This window comes from Rhinolophus hipposideros (genome assembly GCF_964194185.1).
Source record: "Rhinolophus hipposideros genome assembly, chromosome: 1".
NCBI lineage: Eukaryota > Metazoa > Chordata > Mammalia > Chiroptera > Rhinolophidae > Rhinolophus > Rhinolophus hipposideros.
Genome location: NC_138047.1, coordinates 60,930,330 through 60,949,606, shown reverse-complemented (window position 1 = coordinate 60,949,606; position 19,277 = coordinate 60,930,330). Strand labels below are relative to the sequence as shown.

Below are 19,277 nucleotides of genomic sequence, written 5' to 3'. Positions count from 1 at the left end.
TCACAAATTACAACAAGCTGGGTGTTTTAAAACAGCAGAAATTTATTTTCTCACAGTTCAGGAGACCAGAAGTCTGCAATCAAGATGCTGGCAGGGTTGGTTCCTTCTAGAGGCTCTGAGGAAGAACCATCTTGCCTCTCACCTAGCTTTCAGTGGTTGCTGAAATCCTTGGTTTTCTTTTGCTTGTAAATGCCTCCATCTTCACATTGCCTTCTCATCTGTGTCACTCTTTGCCCTCTCCTTAACTAATTACATCTGCAAAGATCCTGTCCCTAAATAAGGTCACATTCACGGGTACCGGGGTTAGGACTTGAACGTACCTTTTTCGGGAAGGACACAATTCAACCGTCAACACTCTCTGATAGAAAGAAGTTTAATTTAAACTTCTTTAAACAATTTGTCATATTTCTTTCTTATATTTTGAAAAATGATAATCAATATGAATTAATCTAAGGTATTTATGTTAGAACATAGTTTTATTTCTCTGGAATCATTCTCTCCTTGCTCTCCTGTAGTACAACTTCATTCACTTTACCTTTTGTCCAATTTGAATATAATGTACATTTTTAGCAGGTTCAATACATAAATTTATTTTATTGTATCTTTCTAGAAGGTGGACAAGGAGATTATCAACAGACTCTACCTGTCCTTTGTTCTTTATACCTTGCTCAAAGAGACCAACATTTGGAGTGTGTCTGAAAAATTTAATATGCCTCGAGGATATATACAGAATCTTCTCACTGCAGCTGCCACATTCTCATCTTGTGTGTTACATTTCTGTGAGGTAATTTCATTAAATAGATGATATATGCTTTGTGCATTAATTTTAACTGTTTCTAAACTCATAAACAAGTTGGTATTTTCTCATTATTGATTTATTACATTATTATAAACCACTCAAAATTTATTTAAAATATATTTTTGTTTTTATCCACTTACAAAAATATTATATACATACTTATGGTAAAGGTACAAAAATGACAGAATCAACTAAAATATTCAGTGAACAAGTAAAAAGCACCTAGTTATCCCTACTTCTTAGAATCACCATTAATAGTTTCAAATATTTGGAATAAATGCTTAAAATGGCATTTCTCCATTGATGTAAATTCTATGTGAGGGTCTTTCTCATCAGTGATAACCATGTGAAGTGTTTGGTTAGTATGTTACCAATATCCAACAGCTACTTTGTAACTACTTAGCACCATGTTTTTTTGATTGTCTCAGTAATTTACCATTTTTGCTTCCAGTGTTAAGCAGCTACTTTAGGTTTCTATAACAAATGTTCGTTTTGTAAAATAATTCAAGGAGAAAACTTTATTTTGACCATATGCATTTGGGCATATGGCAAACAAAATTTGTTTGTTTGCGACTTTATGAAAAGAAGCTTTCAGAATTTCCTTAAATAACACAACAAAGCTTACCAGACTTTTCTACTCATATAATGTTTTGATAAATGTATAAGCTATTTTTGCTGCATTTAAATTTATTATTGGATGACAATGTAATCCTTTCCATATTTGCTTCAATACTCAATATTTTAAAAACTTTTTCCCCATGAATTCTATTTTTAAACTTAAAATCTATTTCATTTCCCTATCTTAAATCTCCGTATTCTGTGTATGTATATAGCAATTAATTCTGTCATATGTACTAATGAGTAAATAATCCAAAATACTTGATTTTAGATTAAATGATAATTATTTTAGCAAATTTACCTTTCTAAATATCTCCTATTTCTACTGATTTTCTAACATTAACTTACATTCCTTAATCATACACTAGCTAAGCAGTAGACAAAAATTATGAGTAATAAGAAGGTAGCCTTTACAGTGTATTTTCTTAAGTTTTTTGTTTATTGCTCTTCATATTTAAAGGTGCTTTCCCCAATATTCTGTGCTTTTGTTTTAATTAAGGTTATAAGGACTTCAGCCTTGTGTAATAGTTCAAGTAAAAGAATCTCTATGTTGAACTTAAAAAACAACTACTATAATTTAATGTTTGATCCTAGGAAAAAAATCTATCTGACAACTTGTGCTTTCATGAATGTACTACTTTCAGTATTATGAAGTGTTCTTTCTCTTTAAATATTTTCTAAGTGGTATAAAATAGTACACAGTCATATTAAGATGCTTTTAACTACAAGTGACAACAAAACAAGATGTTTAAACAATAGGAAAAAAGATGCTTACGTAGCAGGAGACCTAGAGCCAACGCAGTTCCAGGGGTGATTGATTCAGTAGTTGTATTCAGGGTTATCATCTTTTCACTCTGCTGCTTTTAGTGCGTGCACTACTTTCCTAGCAGCCACAAAATGGCTAACTAATGGTATCCCATGCATCACATAGTCTCACAATGATACTGAAAGTTTAGAAAGGGGCTTAAAAAAAAAAACTATTATAGAAAATTTCAAACGTATATAAAAGAAGACAAAATAATATAACGAATACCCATTCACCCTCCCAACTTTAACAATTACTGACTCTTGGCTTCCCGTGTTTCTTTTAAATATTGTTCGGAGCATCATCTTGCACTTGTATCCTTCCATATTTAATATTTTGTCTTCTGGATAAATTCCCAGAGAAAGGAATTGTGTTCAGGCATTTGGGAAAGAAAAACTACGTATTCACTTGCTGGTGTTTTGATAAAAATGAATAGAACTCTTCCTATTGACTTTAGTTTTCAGTTTTCAATCTATTTCCTCATCTCAAAACCACTTCATCAAATTCATCAGAGTCGCTGCCATGTTTCCTCATAATAATTCTGCTTGGAATTATTGTTCAGCGCTGGCTTAACCAAAATCCCAGAACTTACATACGGGAACATCGTCTCTGAGCCCCCACCACGCAAACTAAACTTTGAAATAACGTACCAGATTTAATTTCTGTATATTTCTTTGTGTTCTGCAGGAACTTGAGGAGTTTTGGGTTTACAAAGCCCTTTTGGTAGAACTTACCAAGAAGCTGACTTACTGTGTGAAGGCAGAGCTAATTCCTCTCATGGAAGTGACTGGAGTTTTAGAGGTTAGTAGCTTCCCAGTTTCCCAACTGAGATGATTTCAATTAACTGAAGTCTTGTTGCAGGGTAAGTGACAAAGCAGTTTTATTGCTTATTTGTTATGGCAGTCTTTTTTTTAAAAAAAAATAATAAATTGCTGCCCTAGCCTCCTAAAAATCCCATCTTAATCCAGAAGCACAAATATGAAAAAAAATAACAGTGATGACTGTGGGGACAGAGCCCCAGAAAGCAGTTTCCAGGCTCTCGGCCTCACATAGAAAGGTGCTAAGAAAGTAAATGGCCATTAACTGTGATCAGGTGGCCATCAGCTGTGGCTAGTTGGCCGTCAGCTGTAACCCGTAAGCCATTGGCCACTAATATACCTGCCGTGGCTATGCTAGCAGAAAAAAATGGGGGCCAGCAAGGAGATGGTGGCTGAGCCAACAAGAGCGGGTTACAGAGGCGGATGCCACCAGCGAGAATATATTGGTTTGACTCCCCTATCTATGGCTCCGTGGGTGTTCCTTTTTGGCCTCACCATGTCCTGTGTTCTTATGTGGGGGGCGCGACCAGAGACCCTGCAGGCCGCCCCTCACGATATGACACTTACCAAGTATGTGGTGCTGCCATTCATCCCTAGTGTCTCTTCCTTCGTCCACAGTTTAGACAATACTTGTTTAAGGCATTGGTGATTTGATGGTAAGACAGCTTCTTTACATTTTTTAAGAGTGAGAAGAAAGTGTCTTCACCTGGTTTTTCAGCTTTCCGTTCTGATCAACCCTTAAGTTAATTCTCTGTTATTCAGTTCTTGAATTTAAAGGAGTTCTGCTTGGGAACACACATGCTCTTCTCTCTCTCTGTACCCACCCCCACCCCAGTAGATGGTGAGAACATTTTAAGGATATTGGTCTAGAACTTTTTGAGATGAATAATGCACCTAGCTTAAGTGCCTTAATGGATTTCTCATTGCTGCTTGCAACACACAGTTGACTTAAGCTGCACCAAAGGCTATTTTTGCAGTCAGATTGGAACCACCCAAATGCCTCTTTTAGAATTCCTCAGGATTCTGATGTGTATCTCTTCACTTTTACTTTATTTTAGTTTATTCTTCTCTTTTGCATGTGAAATTTGTAATTAAGATTAAGATATTTAATTTACTTAAGATGTTTAATGTAAAAAATAAGATATTTAATTTTTAAAAAAGGTATTTAGTTATTTTTTCCTAATCCCAAATTCTGATCCTACTGATTTTTGTAATACTTTTCAGGGTCGAGCAAAACAGTTATACAATGCAGGTTATAAAAGTCTAACGCACTTAGCTAATGCAAATCCTGAAGTGCTAATAAAAACAATTGATCATTTATCAAGACGGCAGGCCAAGCAAATTGTTTCATCAGCAAAGGTAAGCAAACCATTTTTTAACCTTTATGATATTTTGTAGTGTGATCTCCTTATACCTTAGACATAAAAACAAAAGCATTTAATCATAGACACAAAAGATACAATATGTGGATAAAAATAGTGCATCTCTTCTGATATAAGGCTTGCTAAAAAGAGAAAAAGGACCTCCTAAAAATAGATAATTTCAAGAATTTATTGAAGTAGAGAACTCTGAAACTCATTCTCCCTCCTCACATCCTCTTCACAAAAGGCATCTCCAACATCTGGTCTTCCCACCTTTGCACACCTTCATTGACAGGAGCTTACAACCTCAAAAATTAGGTAGTTCTACTTTTGGATGCTCTTAGTACTACAAAAAGCATCCCAATACAATGAAACTCAATTTTGCCTTCTTCAAATGTTGACCATTACATGGTAGTACTACCTTCTGGAACTATTCTGTCCCTTTGTTCATCATGGTAGTTTTTCACATATTTGAAAAACGGCTCTCATTGCCTCCAAGGGTTTCTCTTTTCTGTTTCTTTCATCCATGTTAAATCATCTGTCATTGTCCTACTTACCGTTTGCTAGATGCTATCCTGTTGTCCTTACCCTCCTGCTCCATGTGGGTGAAGCCATTATGCAGCAGTTTGGGATTATTTCCTTCTGGGTTTCAACTATAGTTCCATTTTTGTAGCCTGAAATTGCTTAGCATTTTTAAAAATTTCATTGTTAAGTATTGTCATACACAGATCGGCATTAGCTAAAAAGTAAATTTCCACCTTATTTTTTTGGATAGTGCTCACATTGTTTATATTACCTTCACTGATCTGTACAACAATCTTGGGCAGTGGTATGCTTTAACTATTCTAAAATTATTTTCAATGTATTCTAGAATTCAACAAAATAGATAAATATATTGATGGAAATAGGAGTCAGGTTTTGTTTACAGCTCTTTGTCTTTAGTCGAGTACATATAATTGAAAATGTGTTCAATTGTTACTTTTTTAAAAATCTGCTTCAGTGTGGTTATGTTATTCATCTGACACACAGATTCTGTTTGTTTTCAACTTCAGTTCTCTACCCCAATCTTCATGGGTTAGGGTTTTTTGTTGTTGTTTTTGAGTATGTAAAACATGCACCTATTTTTCTTTTTAATTTAAATTTATTTATTGGGGTGATAATTGTTAATGAAATTACATAATTTCAGGTGTACAATTCTGTATTACATCAACTATAAATCTGTGTTCACCACCCAGAGTCAGTTCTCCTTCCATCACCATATATTTGATCCCCCTTACCCTCATCTCCCTCCCCCCACCCTCCTTACCCTCTAGTAACCACTAAACTATTGTCTGTGTCTATGAGTTTTTGTTTCTCATTTGTTTGTCTTGTTTTTGGTTTATATACCACATATCAGTGAAATCATAGGGTTCTCTGCTTTTTCTGTCTGACTTATTTCGCTTAGCATTATACTCTCAAGATCCATCCATGTTGTCACAAATGTTCCTATATCATCTTTGCTTAACGCCAAATAGTATTCCATTGTGTATATATACCACAACTTCTTTATCCATTCGTCTTTCGAAGGACATTTTGGTTGTTTCCATGTCTTGGCCACCGTAAACAAAGCTGCAATGAACATTGGAGTACACGTGTCTCTATAGAGAAATGCTTTCAAATTTTTTGGGTAGATACCCGCACCTATTTTCTTTAGCTTTAAATTCAAATAGTTTTACTAGGATATATCTTCATTTTCTTTTAGTTCTAAATAACCTAAGTTTCCTTAGGTTATAGTTTTAAATATTACCTCTGACCTTTTGCTTGATTTTTCTTTTTTAGCAACTCGTTATGTGAATGTTGGATTTTCTTTGCCCATCTTCCATTTCAATTTCTCTGACTCTTTTTACTTCTTTCTTTATCTCAGTTTCATTATCTGATCGTTTTCCTACTTCCCCCTGCCATGACCCTAATTAGGTTTTTATTCAAATCTAGGCTTCCTTGGACAACTCATTATTTAGTTTTTATTTCTGATATAATTTTGCCTTTTTCTTCTATTTCCTTTCTGAGCTTATTCAACTTTTGTTTCATTTTTTTCCGTTTTTGGTCCATTTCCATTCTTAATTTTTAGACTTCTTATTCAGTATGTGTTTCTTTGAGACTATTTAATTCCATTTGGAGTATCGTGTTACGGTTTTTCTGCTTCATGGTTAGCTTTTCAGGGAAGGAAATTTTTATAAACTGAAGTACTTTTATTGTCGTTTCCTATTTTCTTTTTATAGTGTAGTCTTGTATAATGAGAACTGCTTATGCCTCTGCATCTTAGACAGGGATGGCCATCTGGAGTGGTTTATGAGAATCCTAGTTCAAGATTCTCTCTTTTGTCAGTACAGCAAAAAGTGTAGTTTCTTTAACGAATGGCTTGAGGTGGAAGAGGAATGCAAGGAAGAATTGTATTCTATGATGTTTTTAAATTTCTTTAATTTTCGTACAGGCTCCTAAATTTTGCCCTCATTTTTTTCTTCTTCACTGCTCAGCTTCCAAAGGGCACCTCTCCCTTTTTACCCATTCTCTCCCCTTGAAATACTGCCTTCCAAGACTGCCTTCTAGAGTACCACAGATTTTAAGTCCCTTTCTATAAACAGTGCTTTAATCTACCAAGATTGTTTTCTCAGTAGTTTTGTGCTTAGGGTAGCCTTTCTCTCTCTGGAGGTGATTTTATTTAATCTGAGACCATCTGTTTTCCTCTTCTCCTTTTCATGTAGCTTTTTCTCAACCTCACCTAGATCTCTGCAGACTGTTGGATTGGGAGCTTAAGAAATGGCTCCGCAGGAAATTGGTGGATTTTTTTAACTCCCAAGTAATTTGAGATTGATGATATTCTCTATATTCTAGCAATGCTGACACATGAGCTTTGTGTGGCTTACTTGTTGATCTGTATAGTTTTAGAGGATGTGTTCAGAGATTCATTTCACATGGTCACCATTATCTCAGCTCCTGGAAAGCTTACTGAATTACATTTTAGTCTTTTTGATATATAATGCTGTGTAGTGCTATGCTTTATATCAAATTGGTAGAGTGGGTTTTTCACTTTGTATCATGATTTTTTTCTTCTATGTGATTTTGCTAAACTTTTTGTTATAAAAATTTTGTAAGAAAAGTATAAATACTTCAACCCAATATACACAAAACCCAGCTGCAACAAATACCAACGTTTTTATTTCTGGTTTTTAAAAGAAGGGAAAATCATTATTCAGCAAATACTAATTTACATCTACTATGTGCCACGTTTAGAAATATTTTCTTTGCTCATTATGTTTCTTTTGAAATTAACCATGTTAATTTTAGGAGCTTGAATGAAACTTTTCTTTGAAACAGTGACAGGGTTTTAAAAGATAGCATATTAAATTTTGTGAAATAATAAAATATATATATAAAGAATAACATTTTCAAGAGCTAATTAAATTTTTGCAAAATTGTCTTAGATTTTATAGATTAAAAGTTAATTTTTAAGTGGCTGAGTCTTTAATAATACAAATCTTTGAGAGTATTAAAGCTCCTTTAATTTTAGTACACCAAAAGTAGTGATCAGCTATAATGGCTTTAACTAAATGCTTCAGTTTCATTTACTATAATTTCTTAAGTGACCATTTTTCAATCTCCTTATTACTTTCAATGTCTAGATTGCTGACGTGTAAGGATTCAGGGTGGTGAAACTGTTAGCAGTTCTCTAGCAATGCATAGTCTGGCCTCATGTCTTGATTCTTTATTGTAGATGCTCTTGCATGAAAAAGCAGATGCTCTGCAAGAAGAAGTAGAAGAGCTATTGAGATTGCCTTCTGACTTCCCTGGGACTGTGGCCTCTCCCATTGAAAAAGCGTGAAGCTATCTAATGAACGTTTTCATATGTGAATTATTTATTGTACATATGTTTTGTTAAAGATTCCATATAATTTATAAATGAAAAAATACATTTCAATTATGCATTTAGAACTATGGATGGTGTTTGAATATTCCTCTCACGCATAATTTTGGTAACTTTCCCAGTGGTAATCCATCTTCTTCAAAATCACACATTGTTGCTCTGCTCAAAGATCTCGTGTCCACCAGAAGATGAAATCCAATTTTCTCCACATCCCTGCAGCCTACCTCTGTAGCCAGATCTTTCATTATTCTCACCCATTTCTTTCATCAAACTGGACTATTTGAAATTCCAGAATTTTCCCTATGATTTCTAAACCCGTCATTTCTTAACTGCTTTATTCTGTTCCCAATGCATGGAAAATTACCTTTAAAATGTACCCTATACTCTAACGGTCAACTGAATATACTGAAATACTGTCTCCTCTATGAAATTGTCCAAAGTTCATTCTCATCCCCATCCCATACATGGGTTCTTTCCCTCCTGTAAGTATTGTGAGCCCCTCGTTTATGCCCGTCTTTTTCATGCTACTAGTTTGAAATCTGGAAGGCTGAGACCTTTTTTTTAAATCACTTTTGTATGCTACCCAGCACCTGCCACAGTTCACTGCACAAAGTAGAAACCGCTGTGAAGAAGGAACACTACCCAAATTAACAATTTAAAGATTCTCTTTAAATACAAATATTGCCTCTCTTCCCTCCCTTTTCAGATGTATAGCTCAAATGTAGGTGACTAGTTACCTCTAGGAAAAAAGGGTAATAGCTAGTGATATTTATCAGTACTGAGCTGATTTAGTTCAAGTTTTACTCACCTATCTGAGATAGCCATTGGGACTTTGCAAATAGATCCACTAAGTTCTTTGTGACTTGACATTTTAGACCATTATAATGTAGCAGTTGTTTACCTAGTGATTTCTGTGTGCCAGACACTGTTGTAAGTGCTTTATTGACTAATCCTTACAACAACACTATCAGGCAGGTATTATTATCCCCATTTTACAGATGAGTAAACTGAGACACAGAGAAATTAAAGTACCTTGCCCAAGGTCATGTGCTAGTTAGTTCCAGGACAGGGATTCAGACCCAGGCAGTTCCAGCCTAAAGTCTATGCACTTAACCATTGTACAATATTGTCTTGGTAGAATTTGCCCAATTTATCCCTTCCTAAGTATTCTTTTTCACCTGGCCTTGATTTTATCTCTAGCATTACATCTCATTCATACCCACCCTTTCATATGAGTCAGAGGAGTCAAAGTATGGCATCCTAATGTCTTAGTAGAACCTTGGGCATCATTGCAGGTATTTCATTTGTTGCAGCTAAAAAGACTGCACAAGAGCAGCTGGCTAGCCTGCTGGCTACTTGGCCCAGCCACTGAGGTGTGCGCACAGTGGTCCATAATCCAGTCTTCAGGGTTTTTTTAAAATCTAGAAACCCCAGTATTACCATGTTTCCCCGAAAATGAGACCTGGCTGGACAATCAGCTCCAATGCGTCTTTTGGAGCAAAAATCAATATAAGACCCGGTATTATATAATTATACCTGGTCTTATAGTAAAATAAGACCGGGTCAAGACCGGGTCTTATATTAATTTTTGCTCCAAAAGACGCATTAGAGCTGATTGTCCTGCCAGGTCTTATTTTCAGGAAAACAGGGTAGCAGTTTGCCCAAATAAGTCAGGCTGTAAATGAACCCCGGTTCTTGCAAACCAATTTATAAAAGCCTGTTAATAATCCCAATTTAGGGCCGGTCCGGTGGCTCAGGCTGTTAGAGTTCCATGCTCCTAACTCCGAAGGCTGCCGGTTCAATTCCCACATGGGCCAGTAGGCTCTCAACCACAAGGTTGACAGTTCAATTCCTCGAGTCCCACAAGGGATGGTGGGCTGTGTCCCCTGCAACTAGCAACGTCAACTGGACCTGGAGCTGAGCTGCGCCCTCCACAACTAAGATTGAAAGGACAACTTGACTTGGAAAAAACTCCTGGAAGTACGCACTGTTCCCCTTCCCCAATAAAATCTTTAAAAAAATAAACAAATAAAAATAATCCCAATTTAATCTATTAATTTAAGATTAGAGGTGGCAAGGTTGGGGGTGGTGAGTATAGAAATTAGAATAGCTGTGTCTGTAGCCCACAACAGTGTCCCATCGCCCCCAATCAGTGTTTCTCTAGGTCAGTTCATCTGAAAGGCTGTGTCAAGTGTAGTAATGGGGCATTAGCCCTAAAAGATATTAAAATGTAACGAAAAAAGCAGTTTAGAGAAGAAAAGTAGATCAGTGGAACAGAGTGGAGAATAAACATATACTTAAATACATTTAAGAATTTAATATATGTATGGTTTTTCGGTTTGAAGTGATAAAAATACAAGGATATCTGGCTTAAACAAAAAGGAATGTTTCATGGCCACATTTTCAAACCACAGCAGCAATAGAACAGCTTCAAGATCAAAGCAAAAAAGAGCTCTCTACTGCCAATTCCAGGTAGAAAAATCCCTGGGACGGATTCTAATTAGTCTGATTTGTCCTTTGCCTGCTGCTGGGGTTTTGTTTTAATTTTATTCAGAAAAAGTCGGGGAGAAGGGGTGGTAGGCAGTGGAACTGATGGATAATTCAGTGAATGAATTGGAACAAATGGCTACCTCATGTTTTAGAAAATTAGGAAACTGAATTTCGAAACTATCTCCTTAAAATTATAATTTAGGTAAATGAAAAGATTTGAATGTGGAATTTCTGATGGTGTCATCTCACTGCCCTGAAGCATCAAGGAAAGTACCGCAGTTCCTTCATATCCGGCTTCAAAACATTAAAATTTCAGAAATTCCAATGGTATGTCAGGTTTCCCTTTTTTTTAATTTTTTTCAAGCTCTGAGCCCTACTTTGCCCATTTCTAGGATGCTTAATTTCACCAACATCTTTCTAATGTCCTAGGTTCTTTTCATTTGCACCATGAGTTTAAGCCTTTCAAACTCCACTGCCCTCTCAACGAATCTCCAAACTGATATTTTTTCAGGAAGGACTGATGTAAACCCTCCTTTGCCTTATGCTTCCATTTACAAGAACCTTCTCACACAAGATTCACTACAGGTTTTGAACTTCATCCCATTATAACAAAAAGTAACACCAAGGGTATGTAAACGTTATTACACTTTTTAAAATAATTTCCAGTAATTTATAATCATATTGTTAAATGTTTCTTTTGTTACTCTCCATAATAAATAGTAAGGATAGCGATATACTCCTATTTATTGAGGGCTCACCACATACCAGCACTCTGTTAAATATTTAATGTTTAGTGTAATCTGGATGATTCCTTACATCCATCCAAGGTATGCGTTATGTTTTACTCTGTTACCAATGAAGAAAATGTGACTTCCCCAGGATTACCCATTAATGAGTGACAGAGCCCAGAATCACACCTGGATCATATTTGCATTACGAGGTACCTTATGTGTGTTTGGAAAGGAATCAATCAATATGGCAAATAGCATATGTACCGTGTTTCCCCGAAAATAAGACCTAGCCGGAAAATCAGCTCTAATGCGTCTTTTGAAGCAAAAATTAATATAAGACCCGGTCTTATTTTATTATAAGACCGGGTCTTATGATATGATGATATGATATGATATGATGATATGATATGATATGATATGATATGATATGATATGATATGATATGATATATGATACCGGGTCTTATTTTACTATAATGTAAGACCAGGTCTTACATTAATTTTTGCTCCAAAAGACGCATTAGAGCTGATTGTCCAGCTAGGTCTTATTTTCGGGGAAACACGATACCAACCTTTTCTCCTGCTTAAAATCCTATGAAATGATTAAAAATAATAATTTGATGCAGTGAATTAACATGCTTCATTTCCTTCATTTTTCATTTTTAAATTAGTCTTTTGATCCTTTTCTTCACAAAACAGTTTCCCAAGTGACATGAGGCCATTTGGAGTACTTGAAGATCTGATCATTGTCTTTCAGAACATAAGCATGTAGCATGTAAAAATTTTGCTGTTTAGAATTATAGCTGTCACTCTGGAGGAAATGAGTGGTTTTGCTCTAGCTGAACAAAACGTATTAGATGACTAAGACTCCCCAAAATGAGATATGTGCACAGAGATGGCAGTAGAAATGTAAGGGTGAAACTCGGTAGATCAATGTAATTAGACTTAGCCAGTTTACAGTTTGATTTATCCTAATATTCAGCTGTTTTCTCTTTGTTTCTCCCCTCACTAATTAACTAACTCCATTTGTTTCCTTTCTCAAAGCTACCCATACCTTACTAATTAACATCCTAACCTGAAAAAAAGGGCTTCTTTAATCTTCAGGCCCCAGGACTCATGATCTCAACTTCCTAGCACTTCGTAGTGATAACTTTCTGCCTGTGGACAGGTAAGATTTAAGACAACACTGAGACGGACCTGAGGCCTCTGAAGAGCCAGGGGAGGACATCTCAACTACCAGACCTGAAACCTGCTGTCCTTTGTTCTTTCCCATTTACCTGCCTATAAAACCCCTTAATCATTTTGGCTCTGGGAGGTGGTTTTTTTAGACACGAGTCTGCCATCTTCCCTAGCTGCTGGCATCTAAAATAAAGGACGCTTTTTCTCCTTACCGACCCTTGTCATTCTAGTGTTCTGGACTCTTCGGGCGGCAAGTGACACTGAACTTGGGTTCCGTAACAAATTCAAAACTGTAATCTAAAGTCTGCACTAAAACAAATGAACTTGGTAGCCCACGTTAATACACTGGTGGTATTTGCTGTTTAAAATGTGGTACATTATGCATTCAAGTGTACGTTTTGTTTCTTCTGAATATTTTAAATAATTTACCTGTTTTTGTTTTAAGAATTTCTGATTCAAAGACAGTGTGTACTCATTTGTATGTGGAATCTAAATAAGCCAGAGTCGTAGAAACAAGGAGTAGATTGATGGCTGCTGAAGTGGGGGTGGGGGGTGGGGTGTAAATGTTGGTCAAAGGGTATAAACTTCCAGTTAGGAGATGAGTAAATTCTGAGGATCTGTTTACAGCATAGTGACTATAATTAACAGTACTGTATTATATACTTGAAAGTTCATAAGAGAGCAGATCTTAAATTGTATCACCACAGACACAAGTGATTATGTGAGGTAATAGAGGTGTTAATCTTATTATGGTAATCATTTTGCAATATATACAAATCATCAGTGGTGCACCTTAAACTTACATATGTTGTATGTTAATATCTTAAAGCTAGAAAAGAAAGGAATTTTAACTCAATTGTGTATGATACCTGGTGTGGTAGACAGAATAATTAAAACCTCCACCCCCAAAGAGATCCACCTCCTAATTTCTGGAAACTATAACTGTGTCATGTTACATGGAAGGGGGGAATTAGGGTTAAAGATGGAATTAAGGTTGCCAGTCAGCTGACCTTGAGATGGAGAGATTATCCTGAATTATCTGGGTGGGCCCAATGTAATCACAGGGGAGCTTATATGGGAAAGAGGGAGCCTGGAGTGTCAAAGTCATGATGTAACGTGAGAGACTCAACCAGCCATTGCTGGCTTTGAAGCTGGAAGGGGGCCTACGCCAAGGAATGCAGACATCCTCCCGAAGTTGGAAAATACTAGGTAACTGTCTCACCTGGAGCCTTCAGAAAAGAATTCAACTCTATCGACACGTTTTTAGCCCATGAGACCTTATGATACTTCTGAACTTCAGGACTGTAAAATAATAATCGTGTGTTGTTTTAATCTACTAAATTTGTGGTAATTTGTCACAACAGCAATAGGAAACTGATATATCTGAAGATAGCATGGAACACAATTGGAAAATTACCATTCTGGAGGACCCCGTCTGGATCTAAGCATATGAGCAATCTACGTTAAATGTGTTATGCCCATAGAAGGGATTATATTGTATTTCTGAAAATATGAAATATTTTAAATAGATATAAAGTGTATATCCTGATAAAGAGATGCATAGAGCTATAAAAATGTAGGCTAACAGTAATGTGACTATAAAGAACTAGCTATTATAATGCTACGTTCTAAATGATTTTCCTTTGGAAAAATATATTACTGTGTGATCACACATAAAATTGGAAAAAAAATCCACCGGCAACAATCTATTCACTCTGTACAAAGTAAAGTAACACTGGTTTGACTCTATAAATTTGTAAGCTCTTTGAGAGTTATAATAACTCAATCTACTGCCCATCCTACAAACGAAGGAATTTAACATTTTGCTGGAATTTGTCCAAGCCATTTGAAAGCTCACTGAAAATATTTAAATGCATTTTACTGAATAGTTTCAATGTATTTAAACTGATGAAACAAAAGAGGTGGACTATTTGGTCCTTGTTTCTTTTAGTAAAGCATAAATACATAAACCATGAGCCACCGGTGGTAACACAATGAAACATACTGTACAGAAGATAAATATTTGTAGGCACTGGCAAGAGAGAAGTGGGAGGTGGAGTCTTTGAGAAAGAACAGGTGGAAGAGAATGACCGTGAGCTAGATGCTAAAAGGACAGGAGAATTGGCAATGTCTGAGACAAAGAGGGGGAAGGGTGTTGGGGAGGGGAGAGCATGAGAGATGACAGGAAGTTTCTCTTCTAGCTGAGCTTACAAAGTGAAGGCCAAAAGCCACACCATCTGTATATTTGAGCTCCTAAAGCAGTAATGAAAAATGGAAAAAAAGCAGCAGCAAATGGTTTGTGCTGAGCCATCTCTACTTTCTCATCTGGTGTCCCTTGTGATCAATGAAAGGCACTTGTGAAACACCTGACAGGTATACACGTGACATGGGCAGAGCCATATGGAGATCAACTTCATAACCTTGGCCTTGTTAGCACTGTAATCTGTCTGTCTAACCCTCCTGGGGCAGATACAAACGTAGATCTGACCTTTGTCAAAGACAAGCTGGATACTAGTGAAAGTGTTACGGGTAGAATTTCTTCAGCAATAGCCATTGCAATGGGAAGAGGGTCCAGTATGAACTGCTGCACTCAACTCTGACTAGTGCAGAGGTGATGGGTGTTTTGAAAGGAGAGTGAGGAAAGACGTGAGGGCTCCAACAGACCCGGGTTGGTCAGTTGGTGCTTATCTGGAGGAGAAGCCAACTTCTAGTCTCTCCAGCAGGAGGTGCGGTGGGCGTACAAGTTAAAGCCAGCTGCCCACAGCGTAGGAGGGGAGCAGGCGGTGTTTCCCTGAATGTTTGCATTTCAAATAGAGGCTCTCAAGTTCCTGAGAAGGCAGCTGTGTGTGGTGGAAGATTTGCATCTCAAAGCAGGGGAGAAAGGTTTACAACTGCCAAGTTTTCTAAAGTAACTGCTCACAGAAGTGGGGAGTGGGGGTTGTGTGGAGGTGATTAAGGGCCTATCTGTCTAGTACCATGCTTTGGCTGGAACGAGTAGGGATTCTCCTGGCACTTTTCTCAGGCAGACACCTTAAGGGCGGCTGGGGTCATACTAGGGCTGCAGCCTTGGGTTGTTAAAAACTGTGTTAATGTTTGTTAGTGGGGGCTTGAGGAGTGGTGGATGAAACCATTTGTGCTGAGAGTGTGCCTTTTTTTTTTTATAGGCCAAAGTTAAGGCCTGGTTAAAAAGGGGACTCACCTTTGGAGCCTCTCTGAAGTTTGGTCAAGAAGAGAATCTTTGTCACTTTCTAGTATTTGTTTAAAATGCATCATTTAGCTCACTTTTTAAAATGCCATCACTAAGATTGATGTTTAATTTTAGTTCTTGGCTCTTTTTCTCAGCATGATCACGGGGGACTAGGAAAAGGGTTTTATGTAAGTTATCCTAGCTCTTTATATAGCTCTTGCACGACTCCTGCAGCAGGAGAAAACCTTTGGAAATTAGACCGACCTGCAAAGCTGCCTCTACCCATCACTTGGGCCTGAGCAGGTGCAGTTCAAAATGACCTTAACAGGACTTGAACTTCTACAGGCTGTACTTTAGCTGATCCTGTGCAGACATACTAAATCCAAATTAAATGTTAATGATGGGGAGACTGCAATGCAGAGAAACAAGGCTCTAACAGCTGTCCATAACTGGGTCAACTGCTTTCCCCTGTGCCCTGGCTTCCTAGATTTATGCCAGCACCTACTATCATGAATGGTCCTGCTGGCAGAAAGACTCACCTTTGCCCTAACGCTAGACTGAAGGAACACGTGTTCTTGCAAGAGAAGCTGAAAGTCCTTGAGAGAAGTGAAAAAGGAAGACTTGAGTCCACACCTAGAAAAAGGTAAGAATGGCATGCTGCCTCATTAAAAAGTACCACATGCAGAAGGGCAGGCTCAGCAATGGCTGAGCCTGCCCTTCTCTTCCTGGAGGAACCTCCAAGTACAGGTGGAAACACAGGGCTGAGGAAGATTCGGAGAGCATGCTAAGAGCTTTTCGGAGAGCATGCTAAGAGCGCAAAGCTCTTCCACCTCCACTTCCCGGATCCATTTGGGAAGAAAGGAAAGCATGGAGTCTGAGTGCTGCGTGCTAGTTGTGTGCCAAATTCCCAGCCATGGCTTTGATGACTCACATTAACAAACTGAATTCAGAAGCAATGCTTTCAGGCAGGGATAGAGCCAAGGCTCGAATTTTCTCTCCAGGATACTGTCTCCTTTTATCTGAATTCTGCCTCTCCCTGAATTTCTTCCATTCTCAGTTAGGCTCCCTCCCCCATGATGGTGGCCAGATGGCTGCCTTCAGGATCATATCCTCACAGCTAAATAAACCATTCAACAAGAATTCTGTTTTCATCCTTTTTCAGGGTTGCTAGAAGGATGGATTATGGTGACCGCCACAGCCCTGGATACAAAACAACCCCTTGATCTACAATGATTTGGGTCATAACTCTCCTTCCCACATCGCAAGGACCGAGAAAGGTAACCACGGTGTTGTTAGCAAAAACAAAAACGAAGGAGACCCGCTGCTGGGCTGGTACAAGCAGATGTCTTCCCCTAGGAGGACTGACTGAAAGTCCCTCTGAGAATAACAGTATCCACTCCGGCATCAGCCAACGTCACTGCAGCAGGCATCAGACCAGCCTGGCTCACGTAGTGAGAGCAGAAGCCTGATTCGCATCCCAGCCCAGCCTCGGCTCAACTCTCTGTTTGGGCTGTGTGTTTTGATCATTTGTCTAGGCCAATGTTTTTCAACAGAGGGTAATTCCCACCCCCATCCTCCTGGGGTCATTTGGTAATGTCTGGAGACTTTTCAGGTTGTCATAAGTTAGGGGGTATTCCTACTGGTATCTAGTGGATAGAGGCCAGAGATGCTGCTAAATATTCTGCAGTGCACGGGACAGCCCTCACCACCGTTGTCTGGCCCCCAATATGTTAACGGCCACGGTTAAAAAGCCTACACAATCAGAAATGAGTATGTTTTCTGCTGTTTTGCCAAAAAGGAAAAATTGTGTACTTGATATTTACTGTATTACTTTCTCCGCTCATTCTCTGGCACAAATCAAGTACTGGTTGATAGGTTACCCCAAAGTATGTTTAAAGGCAATTAAGAGGCTTAATTCTTCTTGTTTGGAAATAAGCGGCAAGACCCTTTCCCTTTTCTTTCAGAATTTCTTTCTCTGTCCTTTTCAAATGTATGTAAATCTTTTTAATGGCTAACTAAGCATTTTGGCCAGTCTTACAACTCCGAAATGTTTCCTAAGGACCTGGGAGCCATTTCTAAGAAATCTAATCATCTAGGTAGATAGCGCCCTGTCCTGTTTCCTGGAAGGAGATGTGCCTACCTTCAGCTATCACGTGACTTCAACTGGCAAAACCCACCTAATGTCCTGGATTGCATCCACTCAGCTATAAGTGAGTGAGATTTTCTGTCTTTGCCATCTCTTTAGCTGATTGTCTGCGATATACATCACATTCTGGTTTGACGCTTATTCAATTATAAAATTGTTTTCTTTGTAGAGAGGTTTTATGTGTTGTGAAGAGATTTTGTTTTTATATTCCCCCAACAAAAGCCTTAAATCCAAAATCTATTGGAGATGTGGACACACGCATTTTTCCGTGGTTTCCTGTTAAGGCCATTTGACACGAATTTATTTTTATTTTTCCATTCATCTTGATTCAGTTCAAGATTAAGTTGTCTGTTGTTTAAATAATCTTATAACTTGCCCTTAACCAAATTATAATAAACATTACTATTATTATTTTCAAATAACTTGTATGTGATCTTAAAATCGCCTTTATTTCAAAAGGAAGTTTCGCTGTTTCATATTCCTTTCCAAAAAAACGTTCTATTCATTTTTATAAAATTTTTTACTCTCCTATTAATAGGCTTTTTTTTTTCAGTTACAGTTGACGTTCGATATTTATGTTAGTTTTAGGTGTGCAGCAGCATAGTGATCAGGCTTTTATATAATGTATGCAGTGATCCCCAATTAGTTTAGTACACCCCTCCACTGTCATAGTCGTTGCAACTATGACTATTGTTGCAATTATTGACTATATTCTCTATGCTGTACTTTTACATCCCCCTATTTTGTAACTACAATTTGTACTTTATCCTTTCATCTTTCTCACTCAGCCCTCTAACCCTCCTCCATCTAGCAACCATCAGTTTGTTCTCTGTATCTATGAGTCTGTTTCTGTTTTGTTTGTCATTGTTTTTTGTTCGTTTTGTTTTTAGATTCTATATCTAAGTGAAATCATATGGTATTTGTCTTTCTCAGTCTGACTTATTTCACTTAGCATAATACCCTCTAGGTCCATCCATGCTGTCACTGGAACTATGTTTAATAAAAATAATTCCCATAGCTGAGCTCTAGTAAGAAGTAGTGATTAGCTGGGGTATTTTTTGCAAAAAAAAAAAAAGAAAAGAAAAGAAAAATAAAATGAGTTCTGCTCTCGCAGATTGCAAAATCCCAGAGGAAGTGAGTTACCTTCTGCTCCCTCTATCACTATGCAAAAAGAAAGGAGTGCTGAATATTTAGTAAATGCCTAAAAAGCAATGTCAAATCTGGATTAAAGGAAAAAAGAAAA

At 37.4% G+C, this 19,277-nt stretch overlaps 1 protein-coding gene across 6 annotated transcripts in view; it reads left to right on the top strand.

The window, feature by feature from the left end:
• The window catches only part of HELQ (helicase, POLQ like), a 44,300-nt gene extending 35,574 nt beyond the window's left edge, over window positions 1-8,726 (top strand). For 4 of the 6 annotated variants that reach the window (XM_081029378.1, XM_081029376.1, XM_081029379.1 and 1 more), the window contains 4 exons: window positions 611-784; window positions 2,910-3,023; window positions 4,265-4,399; window positions 8,153-8,726. In XM_081029378.1, coding sequence (XP_080885504.1) covers window positions 611-784; window positions 2,910-3,023; window positions 4,265-4,399; window positions 8,153-8,260 — 531 coding nt within the window. In that variant the 3' untranslated portion in view covers window positions 8,261-8,726. The remainder of the gene's footprint in view (window positions 1-610; window positions 785-2,909; window positions 3,024-4,264; window positions 4,400-8,152) is intronic. The other 2 variants (XR_013992026.1, XR_013992027.1) reach the window with 2 other exon arrangements.
• Window positions 8,727-19,277: the final 10,551 nt, after the last annotated feature.